Consider the following 18,465-nt stretch of genomic DNA (forward strand, 5'->3'; position numbering starts at 1 on the left):
CATGCGGAAGGATGCTCTCCTTGGAGTTACTTGGACAGAAGATGGTCAACGTGCTCGTTGGTTTCTTCAACGTTGTTTGGTGCCTGTGCAGTCCCAGGTCAGAGTCAGAGGGGCCCCGGCGCCCAGCCAAGCTCGGACTCGTTAGCAGCGGACAGCACAGCACTTGAACGACTCGAGCACTCACTCACTGAGTGTACGGAGTACGGAGTACTGGAGGAGAGGTGCGTGGCCGCTGGGCCCAGCACTGCCACCAGTTACAGTTACAGTTACGATGCAGACTAGACTCAGCCTGGCACTCGGCCTGGCACAATAATCAAACGTCATCCAACAAGCACGCCGTCGTCGGGTCGTTTCGTAGACCCTGAATCGCCGCCCCACGCACTTGCAGATATTCGCTCCCTGCGTTGGCACGCTGCTTCTTTGTCTGCTCATCGCTCTTGGACACATGCCGTACTATTTCTGCTTTCATTCAGCTATTCACAGCCGCAGTTTGACTCCCTTGTCTTGTTCATCGGTCCGTTCAGGTACGGTCACTCCGACGCCACAGCACAGCAGCAGTCCGTCCGATCGCCACCACCAACTCCGCCATATTTGTGTACCCCGAATTTACGTGATACATCGCCCCCCCCCCTTCCAACGGCCCATGCACATTTTCGCTTTCGACGATTCGAGCCCTACTTCATCTCCTCAGGACTCGAGAAATATTTGCTGACACGCATGCCCGCCGGTCGGCAAGGCGCTCGAGGCACTCGGGCACTCGATACCATCGACACCATCGCGGCGCCCCGGACAGCAGACAATTCGCCAACGCCTTGTCAACGCCGCATCAACGCCGCATCACCGCCCTGGCCCTTGGGTCGTCCGTAGCAACTGCTGGCCGCTTTGGCGTCTTTCCTCCTTACTTCTTTCCAACACCAGCCACCAGCACCAGGCGTACAAGCACGTTCTGCCGGCACCTACAAAGTCGACTTGTTCCCGACGCCTACACTCCCCCCCTACACCATCAGCTTCCATCTACTGCACCCAAGCTTCGATCTGCTGGTGCCACCGACCGCTTGACGGGCGGGGCGAATGCTGTCAGTTACCCAGCGCATCTAACCTGCATTGCCATTTTCGCATCACGTCCTTCACTCTGGCGTTCCGTGCAATCCGACTCGCAGGCCTCGCCGTGGGCTTAGGTCTCAGCGCTCTTACCGCCTACCAGCGCAGCCAAGCCCAGATGGCGTCTCGAGGTGGTCCTGATGGGCACCTCGATGCCGGTGCCGGTCGGGAAGTTGTCTTTTGCCACGCCTGCTCTCTCGAATGGTACCGCGATGAACAAGGCTTGATATGTCCGAGGTGCGAAAGCGACATCACAGAAATTGTACGTCTTTTCCGTAACCACGTCTTTGCTCAAATCCTCGAACCCTCCGGTGCTGATCAAGTGTTCTTACGCTTATCTCCGTGTTCAGGTGAGCCTAGAGAACGACCCGCGCCGAATGGGCGATTCGTCAGCCTCGACATCGCCAAGTCTACCCCCGCTACGACATGCCGACGACTCTGACCCTGATGAAGCCGATATAGAGGAGCATTTGGGTCCACAAGGCTTTCGCTTTCGCCAGAGTATTCGATCCGATCCGGACGAGAGCCATCACGATCCATCCATGGACCCAGTGTTGCGCCGGTTTCAGGACATGATCCAGAGCTTCAGTCAACCTCGCCGAAGTGAGCTTATAAGCCGATTCAGCCTTCCAGACAATGCCTCACGTGCAACACCACGATTCCGACATACTACATTCACATCCAGAGGGGGAACCGCGTCGGTCACGATATTTTCTGCCCCGGCCGTGGAATCTCGCGGTGCCGGCGGTTTTGGCGAGTACGGCGATGAGTCTACGGATGCAAACAACTTTGACCCTTTTCAAACGTACGCACCTTGTTTCGCGAGCAGGCCGTGAGGTGGCAGCTTCATTGTCATCACGACGGGCTTCTCTTTGTCCAGAAAACTCGATAGGCTAACTGCTTGTTCAGCATCTTTTCTAATGTCATCCGGGATTTGGATCCGCCAGACGGGCCAGGCGAGGGCGGCGCTCAAATGGGCCTGGCCAGAAGTCTACGGGATATTCTCAATCACTTTAACCCGGCTAATGCCACGATGGGCGATGTTGTCTACACTCAAGAAGCCCTGGATCGGATCGTCACCCAGCTCATGGAAACAACCTCGCAATCCAACGGGGCTCCGCAGGCATCCAACGACGCAATTGCCAAGCTGGATCGTAGGACGGTTGACAAGGATTTTTTCGGCCCCGAAGGCAAGGCTGAATGTTCCATTTGCATTGACACAATGCAGGAGGGAGAAATAGCCACATACCTTCCCTGTAAGCATTGGTTTCACGATGAGTGTATTGTGCCATGGTTGAAGCAGCACAATACCTGTCCAGTCTGCCGGACTCCCATAGAAAAGAATGAACGAGGACAAGAAAATAGCCGAAGCGAAAGCGTCACGCGTGCTGGTGGCGCACCCGGACCGAGCAACGCTCATTCGCGGGGCACCAGCCGACACAACTCGGACCAGTCAAGCGGTGTTGGGCATAGATTCGGCAGTGGTTCCGACACGCCCACTGGCAGAGCGGCGGCAGACATGTTTTCCTCAGTCAACCTTGATGCTCAATTCCGGCCGTCAAACCCGAGCGAAGGTAGATTGAATGTGGCGCGTCACAATGTTGCGAGCACACGAGAACGAGACAATGATGGGCGGAATCGAGAAAACAACTCGGAGTGGCGCTTCGACACGTCGCGAACGCAGCGTAGAACGTCGCACTCGCCATCAAGCCCAAGACCATTCGATTTTGCCGAGCAAGCTGCTCGTACGCGACAAAGAAGCCCTTCGCAGAGTGACAGACAAGAAAATGGAGATAGGGAGCCTCGGCGACAATCTGGCCCGTTCGGCTGGCTACGAGGGCATTTCCCCGGAGGCAATGGAAGTGGAGGCAACCAAAGGTCGTCTTGAGACCAACGGCAAGTCTTTGAGGAGATGATGTGTTGAATTTTGTACACTGATCGACGCGAACCTGACATGATAGCGAAGAAATACACGCTTGCATTCCTATTTGCACGCCTCAGATAGTCTTTTTTTGCTTTGTATCCTTTCTTGTCCTCTCTCCTTTCCTCCTTTACCACACATCTGTTTTTTCTTCTTCTTTTTCTTGCCCTTTGCTTTGCTTTCCTTTCTTCTTATTCCCAAGAAAATCCATCGTTCTCAAAGGGTTGGCAGGCTCTGAAGCCGGCTGTGCATAGTATTACATTGAGTGGCCGAACGAGCAGGTGACGTCAAACTTGATGATATAGAGCATATGATGGAGCAGATTGCAAAACAACTGAGTGATATACCCTATCTGGAATCAGGGGTCATGTGGAGACAGGCCTGCAACGAGGCATGGAAGAAACGGGGAAACCTATGTCACCTGAACGCAGGCATGGCGATGCGATGGACCATGAAGCGGTGCGGCTTGGATTTTGAGAATGGTGTGTGCCGACTTGCGACTTTCATGGCGGTGACAGGGCGGCATAGAGCTCTGCCTTTGGTGTATGGTAGAGAGGGCGTGCGGTCTTGAGCAGCTTGGTGGCCGCTTGGTCTTTTCGACAGCCTGGTCTACAGGGCCATAGGCACAGTCAAAGGGCTGTGTGTAGGCCGATACCCTCATTGAAGGTTATTGTTGTCGTGCCATGCAGCCCTCTGCAGTCTCGTTGGAGCGGGCGCTTTGATTTCACAGTACCAGGTGACGCAAGCAAGGGATCACGACCACCATTTCGAGAGAGAATAAAAGGACGAGGAGACAGGAAGGGGAAGTCGGGCGTGGAGATGCAGGTTGCGTCGGCAAGGGTAGCGTCAGCCACTGCTCGACGGTGAGACGGGGGCATTGGTGATTGTGCACTTGCAATACAGGGTACTGTAGCGATGCAGGTCATGACTATGAATGTGTATGGCTAGCATATGAGTCTGCAGCCGCAGTGGCTGAAGTGTGAATATCCGCAGGCGGCTCGTTTATGTTTCCTCCGTTCCTCCGTACCCGTGGGCCGTGACTGCGATGACTCATCGGTGATGAGCTGAGCTCAGAGGTGGAACTGGTAGAGAGTTACGGAGCACCGGAGTCGGATTACTCCGCAGGCGAGAAGGGCAGCCAGCGAACCCAAGATGCAACACGGTTCATCATGGGGGTGGTCGGCGGGACTCCTTGGCACGCGGTCACATATCCCCACGAGGATAATATTGCCGGTCAAGGCTCAAAGCCGGAAGAAAAGCGACCGGGATCGGAGACGGAGGCGGAGAGAGAGAGAGAGCGGTGGTGCATCAAAAACGTGGGCCGTCTGACGATCAGACCGGGATTGACAATGTCCCAACGTTACATCCAGGACCCAGGACCCAGGACCCAGGGTCCAGGGACCCGGAGACGATGCTGTCAACCTGCCTGTGCATTGGGAAATGGGAGACGTTGCCGGCATTCCAAGTCTGTAAACGAGCATGCAGGAAGCCAGTCCGACTGCTTGTCATGGTCCGTGGACATGGGGAACAGAGTACCGAGTCCCGACATTGTCGCTTACCCCGGGCTGCGTTCCGAGGTGGATGCAAGGCAAGGCTGGCTCCATGACATCTGGTGAAGCCTACCAAGTTCCAACATTGAAGTACGCGAGCATCGGAGCCTCATCTTGGGCATGCTGAGATTGATCAAAGACGGCTGTCCCTTCGGGAGACTGGGCTGGGCTGGTCTTACAGCGGCCGGATCTCACCGTCTTCCCTCCTTCTACTGCTTACATCATGTCGTGTAATTATGTGTATCATGAATCGCGGCCACACGACACGACCCAGGGCGCAGTCTCCGGCGGCGTTTTCTCATCAGAGCCATCGCCGCCCAACACCCGACTCCCCGAGCCCATTCCAGTCGGGCCGTCGAAAACATGGAAAAGTTCGAAACTCCGCGCGGACGCCCCCTCCTTCTCCCCTGCCTTACTTGAGCATGATATGCAAAACGCAAACCCCCGTGGCTCCCGAGACCCCACATTCGCAGCTAGCCCTACGGTCATCGCAGTCTTGGTCGTTGGAAGGCGCCGAGCTCCACCCTGGCACAACAACGGGAGTGTTCCATGCTTTCCGTGCTTCCACGGCTGGGCGTATCGAGTATCGATGGAGGAGCGTCGAGTATCACCGAGTACATGGTCCTCGACAGGGTGTTGCGTGTTGCGTGTTGCGTGTTGCCCATTTGGTTGAGCATGTCGTATGCATGGATGTGGATGCCGTCACCCTCCGAATTTGAATTTGTGTTGGACAACGCCGGCACTTGCTCTGTTTAAGGTTCGTCGTTTAGGTCGCTCCTTCCTCCCCTTGCCTTCGTATTTAGACCTCGATCATGGTCCTGCTCTTTTCGGGACAGCCATCTTTCCCCTCAAGCCATTCAAGCCATCGAAGCGGTTCGTTTTCACACCGCCAGGAGACACTTGAGCTTGGCTAGCTGTCTCTGCTCGAACCCGTGCTGAGGAGTATTCTCATCTGTTCGTCTCCAATCGTGCCTCGTCTTTGGCCTTTTATCCGCTGCTCGAAGCTTCGCCAAAGCCATCTTTCTCGAAAGTGCCAAACCCTTCCAAGCAAACCTCCTTCCTCTCCTACTCACCCGCGCCGCCCTTCGTCCGAGCCAAGGTCGGTCAATGCACCTCCTCTTTTTTTATCAGACACCATTGTCCTGCCCTGTCAGGCTAGTATTACATGTCCGAGACAGTCACCATGTGCCGTCTCCATCAATAGGACGCAGCGAGGCCGGGTGCACGGCTATAAGGAAGATTGAACCAGCCAACAACCACGCCTCGAAATGTCCAACTTCACCGCAAATGCCCGTCCCCGATTGATGAAGACGACTTTTTGTATAAAATAAATTGACATTCCTAGAGTAATTGAGACGGAAAAGCTGGGTTTTCTTTTCTTTTTGGACCATCGCAGTGTTGACGCTTCCCCATCCAAAATGAGGCACCATGAGCATCGTCTGGAATTTGTCGTCCCTAGTCAATTGGGCTGACCACAAGAACTACCAGCTTCCTCTTTACTCGAGATTCCCGAAATGGCCGAAGCAGTCCCTATCCCCGAGCCTCCTGGCCTGCCTTTGATTGGCAACCTCGGCGAATTCACGACCACTCCATTGCAAGATATTAAACGATTAGCAGAAACATATGGTTTGTCTCTTGCCCCCCTGAATCTTTCACCGATTCGTTATAAGTCTCGTATTTCTCGGGCTTCAGCATTCTAAGTTGTAATGATAGGTGAAATCTTCAGACTTCACTTGGGCACTCGGCCCATCGTCTTCTGCTCTACAAATGCGCTTGTCAACGAGCTGTGTGATGAGAAGCGGTTTCACAAGTCTTTGCAATCATCTTTAAGAGTAAGCACACTGTCTTTTTGGGCCAGATCTCCCCCATCCATACCCCATCTAGCACACTTTACACCCAAGCAGAGACACAAGCTGACCTTTCCACAAGATTGTTCGAGAAGGCATCCATGACGGCCTATTCACTGTAAGAAACAGCTTCAAGTGTGACAACCATCCTCAAAGGTAACTTCTCATCATTTGCAGGCCCACGATGATGAGCCCAATTGGGGCAAGGCACACCGAGTTCTTATTTCAGCTTTCGGCCCTCTTTCAATTCGAGGAATGTTCGACGAAATGCACGACATTGCCACTCAGCTCTGCATGAAGTTTGCTCGCCACGGCTCTCAGTGCTCCATCAACACCTCGGATGATTTCACTCGTCTGGCCCTCGACACCTTGGCTTTATGTGCCATGGACTTCCGTTTCAACTCATACTACAGTCAAGAGATGCACCCGTTTGTTAAAGCCATGAGCGACTTTCTTACCGAGGCTGGCCGTCGCAACAAACGGCCCGCATTTGCCCCAAACTTTCTCTATCGAGCCGCAAACGAGAAGTTTTACGACGATATTGCAATTATGAGAAAAACAGCCGACGACGTTGTAGCCAACCGAAAGAAGAACCCTAGCGACAGAAAAGATCTTCTGAATGCCATGTTGAATGGCGTCGACCCTACCACGCGTGAGAAGCTGAGCGACGACAACATCACTGACCAGCTCATTACCTTCCTTATCGCTGGTCATGAGACGACCTCCGGCTTGCTTTCGTTTGCCTTCTACTACTTGTTGAAGAACCCATCTACATATCAGAAGGTCCAGCAAGAAGTTGATCAAGTGATTGGCCGTGAGCAGATCAAGGTCGATCACCTCACCAAACTGCCATATGTTGCCTCGGTGCGTAATCCCAACGCCATTATTTCTAACCTTCCTTTGTTCTGTTGTATTTTTTCTAAAAATCCATGACAGGTACTGAGAGAAACTTTGCGACTTAGCTCTGGTATTCCTGGCTTTTCCGTCGAAGCATACGAAGACACCCTGCTCGCGGGCAAGTTCCTAGTCCGTAAAGGCGAACCTGTCACTGCACTTTTGACCAAAGCGCATGTCGACCCTGTCGTCTTTGGCGAAGATGCCATGGAATTTAAGCCTGAACGTCTGTCTGACGAAAACTTTGACCGTCTGAGTAAGGAGTTCCCAAACTGCTGGAAACCTTTTGGCAACGGAAAGCGTGCTTGTATTGGTCGACCGTTCGCTTGGCAAGAAGCCTTGCTATCTATGGCTATGCTTTTCCAAAACTTCAATTTTACCATGGCCGATCCGAGCTACCACCTCGAAATTCAAGAAACCTTGACTATTAAGCCAAAGGGTTTCTACATGCGAGCCAGCCTGCGACATGATATGACGCCGACGGAGCTTGAACAAGCGCTTGCCGGCAAGGCTGGTGAGACAACGCACCACGACGACGCCGGAAACGCAAAACTAAACGGGATTCCTACTCAGGGCAAGCCGCTGGCTGTTTTCTACGGTTCAAATAGTGGAACTTGCGAAGCCTTGGCTCAGCGCGTGGCTGCAGATGCACCTCGTCATGGCTTCAGGGCTACCACTGTCGCACCTCTGGATGATGCGAACCAAAAGGTCCCCAAGGACCGCCCAGTTATCATTATAACGGCTTCTTATGAGGGTCAGCCGCCGTCCAATGCCGCTCTCTTTGTTGCTTGGATTGAAAGCCTCAAGGGTAAGGAGATGAACAATGTGTCGTACACGGTATTTGGGTGTGGACATCACGACTGGGCTCAGACATTCCATCGAATACCCAAGCTTGTTGACAGTACGCTGGAGGTGCTCGGCGGGAACCGGATTCTTCCTCTAGCTACAACCGATGCTGCTGAACGAGACATGTTCGGTGATTTCGAGGCTTGGGAGGATGACTCCCTCTGGCCCGCACTCCAAGAGAAATACGAAGTCGAGGATAGTGCCGATGCTACAGGTGATACTCTTTCAGTAGAGATATCGGTGCCGCGAAAGACGACTCTGAGACAAGATGTCGAGGAGGCCATTGTCATTTCGACAAAGACGCTAACCAACTCTGGCTCCGTCAAGAAGCATATTGAAATACAGCTGCCCACTGGTATGACGTACCGCGCGGGTGATTACCTGGCCGTCCTTCCTTTCAACCCCAAGAGCACCGTCTCGCGTGTCTTTAAGAGATTTCAGCTGTCGTGGGATGCTATGCTTAAGATTCACTCGGATCGGCCTACTAGTCTTCCAACCGAGGCCGCTGTATCAGCTGCAGATGTTCTTGGAGCCTACGTCGAACTTAGCCAGCCAGCAACCAAGAGAGTAAGCTAACCACACGTTCACTCCCAAGATACCGAACAGTATACTGATCGCCAGCAGAACCTCCAAACGCTTGTACAGGCTACTCAAGATAAGAAAACCATGGAGAAACTTCAGAAAGTCGCCGGTGATGATTACCAAGTTGAGATTACCAACAAGCGAACATCAATTCTTGACCTCCTGGAGAAATTTTCTGCCATCAGTCTTCCATTCGCGTCATTTTTGGCCATGTTACCACCTATGCGTGTCCGCCAGTAGTAAGCCTCTCAAAATATGCTGGCGAAATTACCTCTGGCAATGGCTAATATATACGACGTAGCTCCATCTCATCTTCCCCCTTGGCTGACGCCACCAAGCTGACCCTGACATACGGCGTACTTGCGCAGCCTGCGCTGTCCGGCCAGGGCTCATATTATGGGGTTGCCAGCAATTTCCTCTCCTCGCTCACAGCGGGAGAACGACTTCACGTTGCTGTCAGACCCTCTCAATCTTTCCATCTGCCCAGCGACGCGGAAAATACACCCCTCATCTGCATTGCCGCCGGGTCTGGACTTGCACCGTTTCGTGGCTTCGTACAGGAGCGTGCCGCAATGATTGCAGCCGGCAGAAAGGTTGCACCAGCGCTGCTCTTCTTCGGCTGCCGCTCTCCAGACCAAGATGACCTGTACGCCGAGGAGTTTGCCAACTGGGAAAGGCTGGGTGCCGTTGATGTCCGCCGTGCCTACTCCCGATCACCCAGCGATTCTAAAGACTGCAAATACGTGCAGCACCGCTTGTCTCATGATTGCGAAGACATTGACAAGTTGTGGCAAGCTGGCGCCAAAATTTACGTTTGCGGTAGTAAAGACGTCGGCAAGGCCGTGGAAGAAGTGTTTCTTGGCATGGTCCAAGAGGCCGGCAAGAAGGACGGGGCCAACGACATGACTCCAGAGAAGGCGAAGGAGTGGTTCGACAAGCAGAGGAATGAGAGATACGTGACGGATGTTTTTGATTAGCTGGTGCGATAGTCATCCGTCTCGAATCTTCAAAATGGAACGAGGTATGACCATGGACCGGCAGAAAACTTGAGGACGAACTGGACGCCGTATAAAGTGCAAAAGATTTCGACGTTTGAAAAACGCAACTTGGAAATCTGGAGAATGGAACGCCACATGGATTACTTGGCGAGATGGATGAGCTAGTCGCTCCGGCATGCTTGGCAGGATGGAGAATTACTGTTGCGTCACATGGACTTGGATACATCGGTGTTAAAATAGCTCCTCGCTCACATCTACAATTTTAATACATTTACATCGGAAAAATCAGTCACACGTGTTATATTGCTTCACGGGTACTCCATAGTGATCTTGATCTTTCTTGATTCAGCAGGTATCGGTATGTATACATTCAACAATACCCGACCATTCATTCAGGCCTCCAAACCTGCCCCCTTCAGCAACCCTCCGGCCTCATAAATGCATGTATACTGCCATGAGAAAACAAAAAAAAAAAAAAATTCACCATCCAGCGCTCTACATTTCCATATCCAGCATGGTATCAATTGTATCGCTCGCAATGTATGAACATGCCGCCCAATTTAATCCTGGAAGAACTTGATGATCTGCTGTAGATCCCGTAGACCTACACCATGTTTCGGGTAGCAGATGTAGACTTCCTCGCCGAGAGCGCCAAACTTGTTTCGGAAACCAGCCTTGCGACGGAGGCCGAGGCTATCGACGATGGAAGCGTAGGTAGTAGCTAGGAACCTGGCACGAATTCCATGAAGATGCTCACCGGGTGTCAGCTTCTCGGAAACCCCAACACCAAAGGTGACTTGGCCCGTGACTGTGGACAGAGTGTAGTCGATCAACACCTCGATGGCGCCGTTGACAGAGCCGGGAAAGTCGAGGGCCCATTTGACTTGCCAGCCGTGTCTGGGAGACAGCTTGGCCAGGACCACCATGGCCAGGATTTTGCCGTCTTTCTCGGCAGCATAGTAGCGGCGGTGTTCCATGTCGACCCAAGGGCGGACTTCGGTGAGATGCACCTGTTTGCCCTTGCGGTTGGCTTTCCATTTCACAATAGCTTCGTCTGCGCGTCTGATGAAGTCTGCATCGGGCTTAACTTCGTGAATCTTGACACCTTCACGCTCGACACGTCTGGCCTTGGAGCCGGCACCATTGACGGCGTGATGATTGGTGGCATCGACACGCTGTTCCTCAGTGCACGACAGGGTCCGCCAGCTCATCTGCTGAGCGAGAATCTTTTGGATGTCGTAAGACACGAGCATCCACACAGGAGTGAGCTTGAGCTCGGCAAGCACAAACTTGACGAATGCGGCACAGACTTCCTTGTACTGAGACCTGTCACAGAGGGGATCTCCAGTGATCATTGCAAATTTATCCTGCTTGACATAGCCAACAGCAGCACCGCTTGGGTGTCTCCAGATCTTGAATCTTTCATCCAACCAAGAGGTATTGGAAGCATCGCCGTAGTTGGCAATGAGCTTCTCGATAGGCGGCATGACGCCGTCTCGAAGAGGCTTGGTAGTATCTGCCTCTGGGTGAGGCAAGCCGGGTGCTCGTGCCGGCAGTGATCTGGGGTCACGGTGGAAGAGAGATGCATAACGGACGTCACCCAGCTCAAGCATCCAAGCCACAATTCGCTCCAGGCCAAGGCCAGCGCCGGCATGCGGCGGTGCACCGAGATCAAAGGCTGCGAGGTAGTCTTCCATGCCGTCTTCTGAGATGCCTGCCGCCAGCATATTCTCGCGAAGCTCGGCGGCGTCATGGATGCGCTGGCCGCCTGAACAGATTTCCTGTCCGCGGATGAAGATATCAAAAGACCTCGTCCAGAATGGGTCCTCGGGGTCCTTGTGAGTGTAGAATGGGCGAGCGCTGGCCGGGAACTTGTCCAAGACATAGTAGTCGGTGCCAAACTTCTCTCGAACCAGTTCACCGAGTCGCATCTCGTCGGGGGTAGACAAGTCTTCCATTTCGATATCACGGCCATCATCGCGTAGCATCTGAATGCCCTCCTCAAAGTTGAGTATCAGAGTCTCTTGGAGCCACTTGAACTCTTTGCTGGGCCATCGCTTCTGAACTTCCTTGACCTCGGGCATGGCGTAGACAGAAGTGAAAACATGCTTAAGAAAGTCGTCAATAACGTAAATGACTTCGTGGTAATCGTGCTCAATGGACATCTCGATATCGAGTCCAGTGTACTCGGTCAGATGGCGATGGGTGTTGGAGTTTTCGGCGCGGAAAACGGGACCAACTTCAAATACTCGGCCAAAGTCGGCGGAGACTGCACTCTGTTTTGCCAGTTGAGGGCTTTGAGCCAGGAACGCATTGCGCCCAAAGTAGTTGACCTTGAAAACAGCCGCACCAGTCTCGGTGGCAGCGGGTTGGAGCTTGGGCGTGTTGATTTCAACAAAGCCCTGCTGCTCGAGGGTTTCCCGAAACGTGCGAGTTACCATGGAACGGATCCGGAACAGGGCTTGGTTGGAAGGATGACGAAGATCGAGGATTCGAGATGTCATGCGGTTGCGTAGCGTGTCAGGAGGCTTGTAATTGGTGAAGGGCGCTCCATGTGCCGCATTCACAAGATGTATGGAGTGCACCTCAACCTCGACTCCAGAATGGGTAGCAGAGCGGACCGCCTGGGGAGGCGCCTTAAGCACCCCGTTCACCTGGACCAGGGACTCGGAATTCAACTTCTGGACCCATCGAACCATGTCGAGGTATTCTCGAGAAAGAACGCCCTGCACAGAGTTTGTTTGGTCGCGGAAGAGAAGAAAGTCGAGATTCTTGGATAGCTGCCGCTGAGTAGAGATTCTGGCTCGAAAGTTCACCTCAGTTCCCAGGGGAAGCTTGTCCAGCTCGGCAATGAGATTGAGCTCATGTGGATGGACAGGCCAATCGGCACTCATGCTCGTGCGGCCGCTTTCCATGCTGGACCGGGTCGAGTCTCCAGTCCGATCCGGACTCGAGCGTTGGGATTTCTCGTTCAACTTGTCCAGGTCGTGACGGTAGTTTGTCAAGCTGAGTTTCTCCATGCTGGAGCGGGGAGAGTCCCTGGCGACATCAACAGCACTGTCTGCCATTTTAGTAAGATGCCTAGGGCTACCGCTACCAAAAGCACTACCGGAGAACGTGGGAGTTGCAGGAACAGATGGTGAGGCGGGGACCGAATTTAACGGAGATGATGATGTAGTCCAATCGGCCGAGTAAGTCGCATCAGTGACGTCGCCACGTTTGTTGGGGCTGGCAGTCCGGTTGCGCGACAGCGAGCGCGATCGGGGGAGCCCGAAGGCTGATGCCAGCAGACTAGAAGCCCCCGGCATGGCCACCAAGAAATCGGGCTCGTTTGGCGATATTAGATGTGCTCGAGGAACTCCTTGTGTCGCCGTCGACCTGTTTGAGGCAGGCCCCTGTGGATGGATAGCAGTGTCAGCCAGTCCCTTTGTTGGTCCAAGGACAAAGGACGGTACGGTGGTGGCGCACCACGAATCCCGGGGTCGAGCCCTGGCAGGTCTAGCACGTCACTGTGCAACGGTCCGAGTCTGGATGACGTCGACGGTGCAGATGCGGTCTTGGTGCTGTTGCGGGACAGGGGTGGACAGGATGGATGCGAGTGATAGCAGCGCCGGTTGAGCCGAGCCTTGTCGACGGATCGAAAATCTGACGCAACTTCCCCTTGTGACCAGTAGTCGCGTCGAAATTGTTTCTCGTGTCCGTGACCTAGGGCAGGGCAACTGGTATCCGCCGTTTGCCCCTAGCTGCAGGGCCGAGTATATGGGGCGGCAGGCTGGCTGGCTTTCGAGTGGCTGATGGGATACTTGGCAGAAGACGATGAGTGAAATGAAAGGAGCAGATATTGCTAGTTCGTAGCGTCAACGCGGTTGATCGCGTGACACAAGGGTGCGTCCCAGCGTAATGACAATCAGCAAGTAAGTCATGAAGCTCTGGAAGAAATGGAGGGAGAGAAGAGCGGCTGCGCTGCCTCTTATCTTGTCCCAGAGCCTGAGTCAAATAGGAAAGGATCGGGTCGTTCTTATTCAGGGCCAGCTACGGAGTAGTGTGAGGGAAGAAGCCGTCGATTCCGTCGTCTTTGCTACTCAAATCCACACCTCGGCGTACAGGGAGACTCCGACGGGGCCAGCCAGCCAAGTATTCCGTACCTTGACAATAGAATAGCCGCCGCCGGACACTCTGGAGTCTGCGCGGTCAGCAAGGTGGCGGTGATGGGTAATCCAGGCACCCGGTTACACAAACTGAGAAGGTTTATGAGGGAGAGGCTGCTTAGCTGGTGGCCAACCACGACGAACCGCAGGCGTCATTCTGATCGGTCTCCGCCGAAAGGGGCGCCAGTTGAGCCTGAGCCCTATGAGGCCCCGTAATCACCACAAGTACGGATGACCTCGACCTTGCAACGTGGCCAAGTCTGTTGGCTCGGACTACCGCACACTCTTGACAAGTACGTACGTAGACACGTCGTTGCCGCTGTGGGGCTCGCTCGGCATTTGTGAGAAGCCCGTGGCGTGGCGCCTCGCTACTTGGTCCACGGTTTGACGATTCAGTGTTGGCTTGTGATGGCGTTGTGCTGGCGCTGTGCCTCCCGTGGATATGGCGGAGCTAATGAACCACGACAAATTATTTGGCGTCGAGTTCCACCAGTTTTCTCACCCAGTGCTTGGTAAGCGGGAGAAGGCTTCATTTCCATTTCAACGCCGGAGCGGAGCCAACCTTTGACCGCCCGTCGCGCTTTCCCCATATGCCCATCGCACCTGGCCTCTGGACGGAACTGAAACTTGACGGAACTATTTTGACGCCAAGATCGTGAGCGGACGGAAGGTGCAACAGACTTGTGGTGGGGCCTGGCCGACGGCCGACGGTCGACGGTCGACGGTTAGCGAGAACTGCCGCGCAACGGCAGGCAGGCCTGCTGGCAACGTCATAGTCGTTGACGCGCAACCAGACGCTGCCATGCAAAGCCCCGATCCAAATCGGGCCTCGAGTCTGAGCAAATACTCAAATACTCTCCCGACACATTGAACCCCGAAACTACATTAATTTCTCTGGTTACGGCACCAGTCCGCACTCCTCCATCCTTTCGTTACACTTCCCACCATCAAGCCGCAGAAGCAACATCGGTTGGTCCGTCCGTCGCTGCGTGGCTGGGCGAAACCAGGTTGAATTGGCCTGCCTGTCAAGTGCCATCCCCCCACACACATATTTCAAGCCCGCCTCCGCGCCTCCGAGCCTTCCATGAAGCTCCGGATTGGATCAAATGGATCATTCCCAGCCCGAGAACAGACTGCTACAGGTGCCTGGTCAGCCGCAGCTTCTCCAGGCCGTCGACGCACTGAAACGCACCGCGACCTTCACGGGCACGACCTCTTCGGCGCCAGCCACGCTTACCAACCCATCTACAATCTCGACGAGGGCATCAAGCCCGGCAGCTTCCGACCTTGGCCCGGACTACGAGAACCCCCTCGAGGCCAGCTCGCGATGGTATCTTCAAGCCAAGGCCCAAACAGTGCGCTACGCCGCGAGCTTGGGTTTCAGCATCCACAACCGTTCAGATCCGCCCGCGCCATATCATTCACGAGAAGTCTGGCTTGATTCAAGCCTTTCCAAATGGAAAGGCCAGAGGAAGATCAAGGTTGAGGTGTGGAATCCTCCGGGGGGCTCTGTCGACCCGCGTGCCGCCGTCATCAACCTGCATGGTGGTGGATGGATTCTTGGCCAGGGCACTGACGATGCCAGATGGGCTGGTGCCGTTATGTGCGATGTTGATGCCGTCGTCTTCACCGTCAACTACCGACTAGCCCCCAGCTATCCCTTTCCAACCCCCATGGAAGATTGTGTGGACGCAATCCTGCAGATTGCTTCTAGAGCCTCCGAGTTTGGCATCGACCCGGACCGCATCATCTTGTCTGGATTCTCCGCAGGAGCAACAAATGCCCTTACCAGTTGGATCGTCCTGCAAGATCCGTCTCCGTGGGGTTATCAGTTTCCAAGCCCGCCGCCTCGTATCCTCGGCCTTGTTCTCTTCTATCCTACACTCGACATCACCATCAGTCGCCCTGGGAAGCGGCAGATATGTCATCGACCAGAGCGCACACTGTCCCCTGGAATGACAGATCTTATAGACGCCTCATACTTCTTTCCGCCAATTCCGCGAGAGAAGCGGACTGATCCTAGAATGTCGCCGGGCCTCATGTCAGACGACCTAATCAAGAAGCTGCCTCGCTGCCATATGATACTGTGCGAGTACGACATGCTATTGGCCGAAGGCATTCGGTTTGCAGAGCGACTGGACCAGCACGAAATGCCACTTACCCTTCGCATCGTCAAAGGGGAGGGACATGCTTGGGATAAACCTCCGCCAATGGCTCCAAAGGACAGTGTCCTTGTCGAGTATGCCAAGGCGACGGAGAGTATTGCTCGTTGGCTGGGTCGAAACTGTGAGACGGACCAGGAGTCTACTACTTCGATGCGGACCAGACGACGGCGTTTTAGACGACCTGGGTACTTGACCATAAGATCAAGGTCAGCACGCTAGCTGCAGAGTTTGCCAAAGGCCAGGAATGCGCCAAATGCATACGAAGTGAGCATTGCACGACATGGGCCATTGCTTATTGAATGTCGGCGAAGGGCATGCAGGGCATGATGATGATGGGCCGAGCATGACGGAATCGGCACAGGAAACGAACCTTTTTCTCCTTGCCCGTCTGGCCGTCGACGCAATTCGCCAGCTGCTCTATCCAGGGTTCTGGAATCTGCCATGGAGTGGAGAACAGATATAACAAGACGTCTCATCATTTACGCATACAAGAAAGCAATATAAAGTATCATGACCTAGGCCGGCAGCTCCCTGTCCCTCACATCACGACCGAAATAGTCCTTCTTCATACCCATGAACTTCAAGTATCCCCACGTAAACCACTCCGTAAGGATGCCACCCATCCAACCCTTTGGGACAGGCGGATCCCATCGCGCCATGGTCTCCTTGTATGTCTTTCGAATATCTGGTCATCTGAGCGTCTCGTAATCCCTGAACATTGTGGGAATGTCTCTTGTTGCCCGCCGACTCAGCACGCACGCCAAGAGGACGCCGTCCTCGATGGCGACGCCTGTCCCTTCGCCCTGGGGCGGCATCTACATAGTACCGTTAGTTCACACGACGCGTGAGGGAGCAAGGAGGCCCGTAGAGCCCAGGCGGCGCCAAAAGTGAAGGGCTTACAGCATGGGCAGCATCCCCAATAAGAATGGCCCTCCCGCTGCACCACCGCCCCTCCGGCGGAAGCATGTACACGGGGAAGAAGAACCACTCCTCGCACAGGTCGACAATCTCCCCGAGACACTTGAGCGCGCCGCCCTCAAACATCTCCCGAATGCTCCTCCTGATGCCCTCCTTGTCCGCGCCGTGGACGGACCAGCCCTCCCTCGCGTCTTCCCTTTCGGGCACGGCGTTCACCACCGCAAGGTACAGCTTCTCGCGGGAGGGCTCGAAGTACGTCGCCAGGAGCGCCTCGCCGCCCTTTGCCACGACAGTCGTGTCCGTGACGAGCGGCGACCCGTCGGCGCGGACCCACGACCCGGCCAGCTCAGACCCAGACGCGCAGGCGGCCCTCTCGCCCCGGAGGTCCGCGTAGCCGTAGGTGCTGCACTTCCCGGAATACGTCTCGCCGCGGCCGGGCTCGACGAGCGCAGCCCGCACCTGCGAGTGGATGCCGTCGCAGCCCACGACCACGTCGGCCTCGAGGACGTGCCGGCCGGGCGAGGAGCCCCCGCCGCCGACGACGTAGGTGACCACCAGGCCGCCGCAGTCGGGGGTGCCGAACTCGCGCATGGCGCTGATCCTGGCGCCGTAGACGACGTCGACCCCCTCGGGCCCGGACGCCTCGTGGACGGCATCCCGGAGGGCCTCGACGACGACGCGTCTCTGCGCCCTGACGGCGTCGACGCCCGGCCACAGGCGGCCCAGCAGGGCGCCCGTCCTGTGGGCAACGACCTCAATGGCCGAGACGGCCGCGGCCCGGCGTCGGAGCCCGGCCCCCGCGCCGAGCCAGTCCAGGTACCGGAGGGCCAGGGGGGTGAGGTTGACGGCGCCGCCGAGGGTTTGGACTCGGTCGCGGACCTCGAGCACGGTCAGGTGCAAGGGCGACGATGGCACGGGAGGCTGCTTGATGAGTGCGAGGGCGGCGGCTAGGCCGGCTGGGCCGGCGCCCACGATGACGACGCGAAACGGTTTTGGCATTTGCACGAGTTTTTTTCTGATTTCTGATCTTTTTGCTGAGACGCCGCTTGGGTGTGTTGTTTCAACGAGGGCAGGAGCAGATGCCGATGGCTGGTATGGCGATGAATTGCAAAGAACTGTTCCGTTCTTTTTCAAGTCTACGGCCTAGCGAGGCCTTTGTGTATATATACATGTATTCGTCGGTCGATAAATCTATACATAAGCGACGCTCGTCTTCACCCAAACAGGCCAACTCTCAATACTTGCCAGCGCATAAATCGACGTCCCAAAGCGCGACGGCCCAATAGAGGCCATGTGGTTCAAGCCAGGCTTACTCCCCGGACCTCACTGGCCTCAAGCCAGACTTGTTCGTCCGCGAGACTCATGGCCGTCTGATTGGTGAGGAAGCTCGGCATGGCGCTTTTGAGCTGGAAAGCCGGCAACCTCTGCGCCACCGCGAGCTGTGCGAGGAGACCCCGACGACAGAGGGAGAGAATCCGTGCATTTCCCTACCGCA

At 55.1% G+C, this 18,465-nt stretch overlaps 5 protein-coding genes across 5 annotated transcripts; 3 read left to right on the plus strand and 2 right to left on the minus strand.

The window, feature by feature from the left end:
* Window positions 1-1,219: 1,219 nt before the first annotated feature.
* On the plus strand, window positions 1,220-3,017 carry MAM_04286 (uncharacterized protein; the record flags this gene model as incomplete). Its single annotated transcript, XM_040823084.1, has 5 exons — window positions 1,220-1,363; window positions 1,452-1,906; window positions 2,011-2,357; window positions 2,421-2,846; window positions 2,899-3,017. The coding sequence occupies 5 exons, from the start codon at window positions 1,220-1,222 to the stop codon at window positions 3,015-3,017; spliced, it is 1,491 nt and encodes a 496-aa protein (XP_040678963.1).
* Window positions 3,018-6,086: 3,069 nt separating this feature from the next.
* MAM_04287 (NADPH-P450 reductase) lies at window positions 6,087-9,718 on the plus strand (the record flags this gene model as incomplete). The annotated part of the gene is made up of 7 exons (XM_040823085.1): window positions 6,087-6,198; window positions 6,286-6,404; window positions 6,502-6,537; window positions 6,597-7,283; window positions 7,356-8,726; window positions 8,784-8,980; window positions 9,043-9,718. The coding sequence occupies 7 exons, from the start codon at window positions 6,087-6,089 to the stop codon at window positions 9,716-9,718; spliced, it is 3,198 nt and encodes a 1,065-aa protein (XP_040678964.1).
* A 581-nt stretch (window positions 9,719-10,299) lies between these two features.
* MAM_04288 (aspartate-tRNA ligase) lies at window positions 10,300-13,047 on the minus strand (the record flags this gene model as incomplete). Its single annotated transcript, XM_040823086.1, has 1 exon — window positions 10,300-13,047. The coding sequence occupies one exon, from the start codon at window positions 13,045-13,047 to the stop codon at window positions 10,300-10,302; it is 2,748 nt and encodes a 915-aa protein (XP_040678965.1).
* A 1,946-nt stretch (window positions 13,048-14,993) lies between these two features.
* On the plus strand, window positions 14,994-16,271 carry MAM_04289 (Alpha/beta hydrolase fold-3; the record flags this gene model as incomplete). The annotated part of the gene is made up of 1 exon (XM_040823087.1): window positions 14,994-16,271. One exon carries the CDS (start codon window positions 14,994-14,996, stop codon window positions 16,269-16,271), a length of 1,278 nt encoding a protein of 425 aa, XP_040678966.1.
* Window positions 16,272-16,741: 470 nt separating this feature from the next.
* On the minus strand, window positions 16,742-17,969 carry MAM_04290 (salicylate hydroxylase; the record flags this gene model as incomplete). Its single annotated transcript, XM_040823088.1, has 2 exons — window positions 16,742-16,867; window positions 16,953-17,969. 2 exons carry the CDS (start codon window positions 17,967-17,969, stop codon window positions 16,742-16,744), a joined length of 1,143 nt encoding a protein of 380 aa, XP_040678967.1.
* Window positions 17,970-18,465: the final 496 nt, after the last annotated feature.

Source organism: Metarhizium album (genome assembly GCF_000804445.1).
Source record: "Metarhizium album ARSEF 1941 chromosome Unknown scaffold_9, whole genome shotgun sequence".
NCBI classification, from domain to species: domain Eukaryota; kingdom Fungi; phylum Ascomycota; class Sordariomycetes; order Hypocreales; family Clavicipitaceae; genus Metarhizium; species Metarhizium album.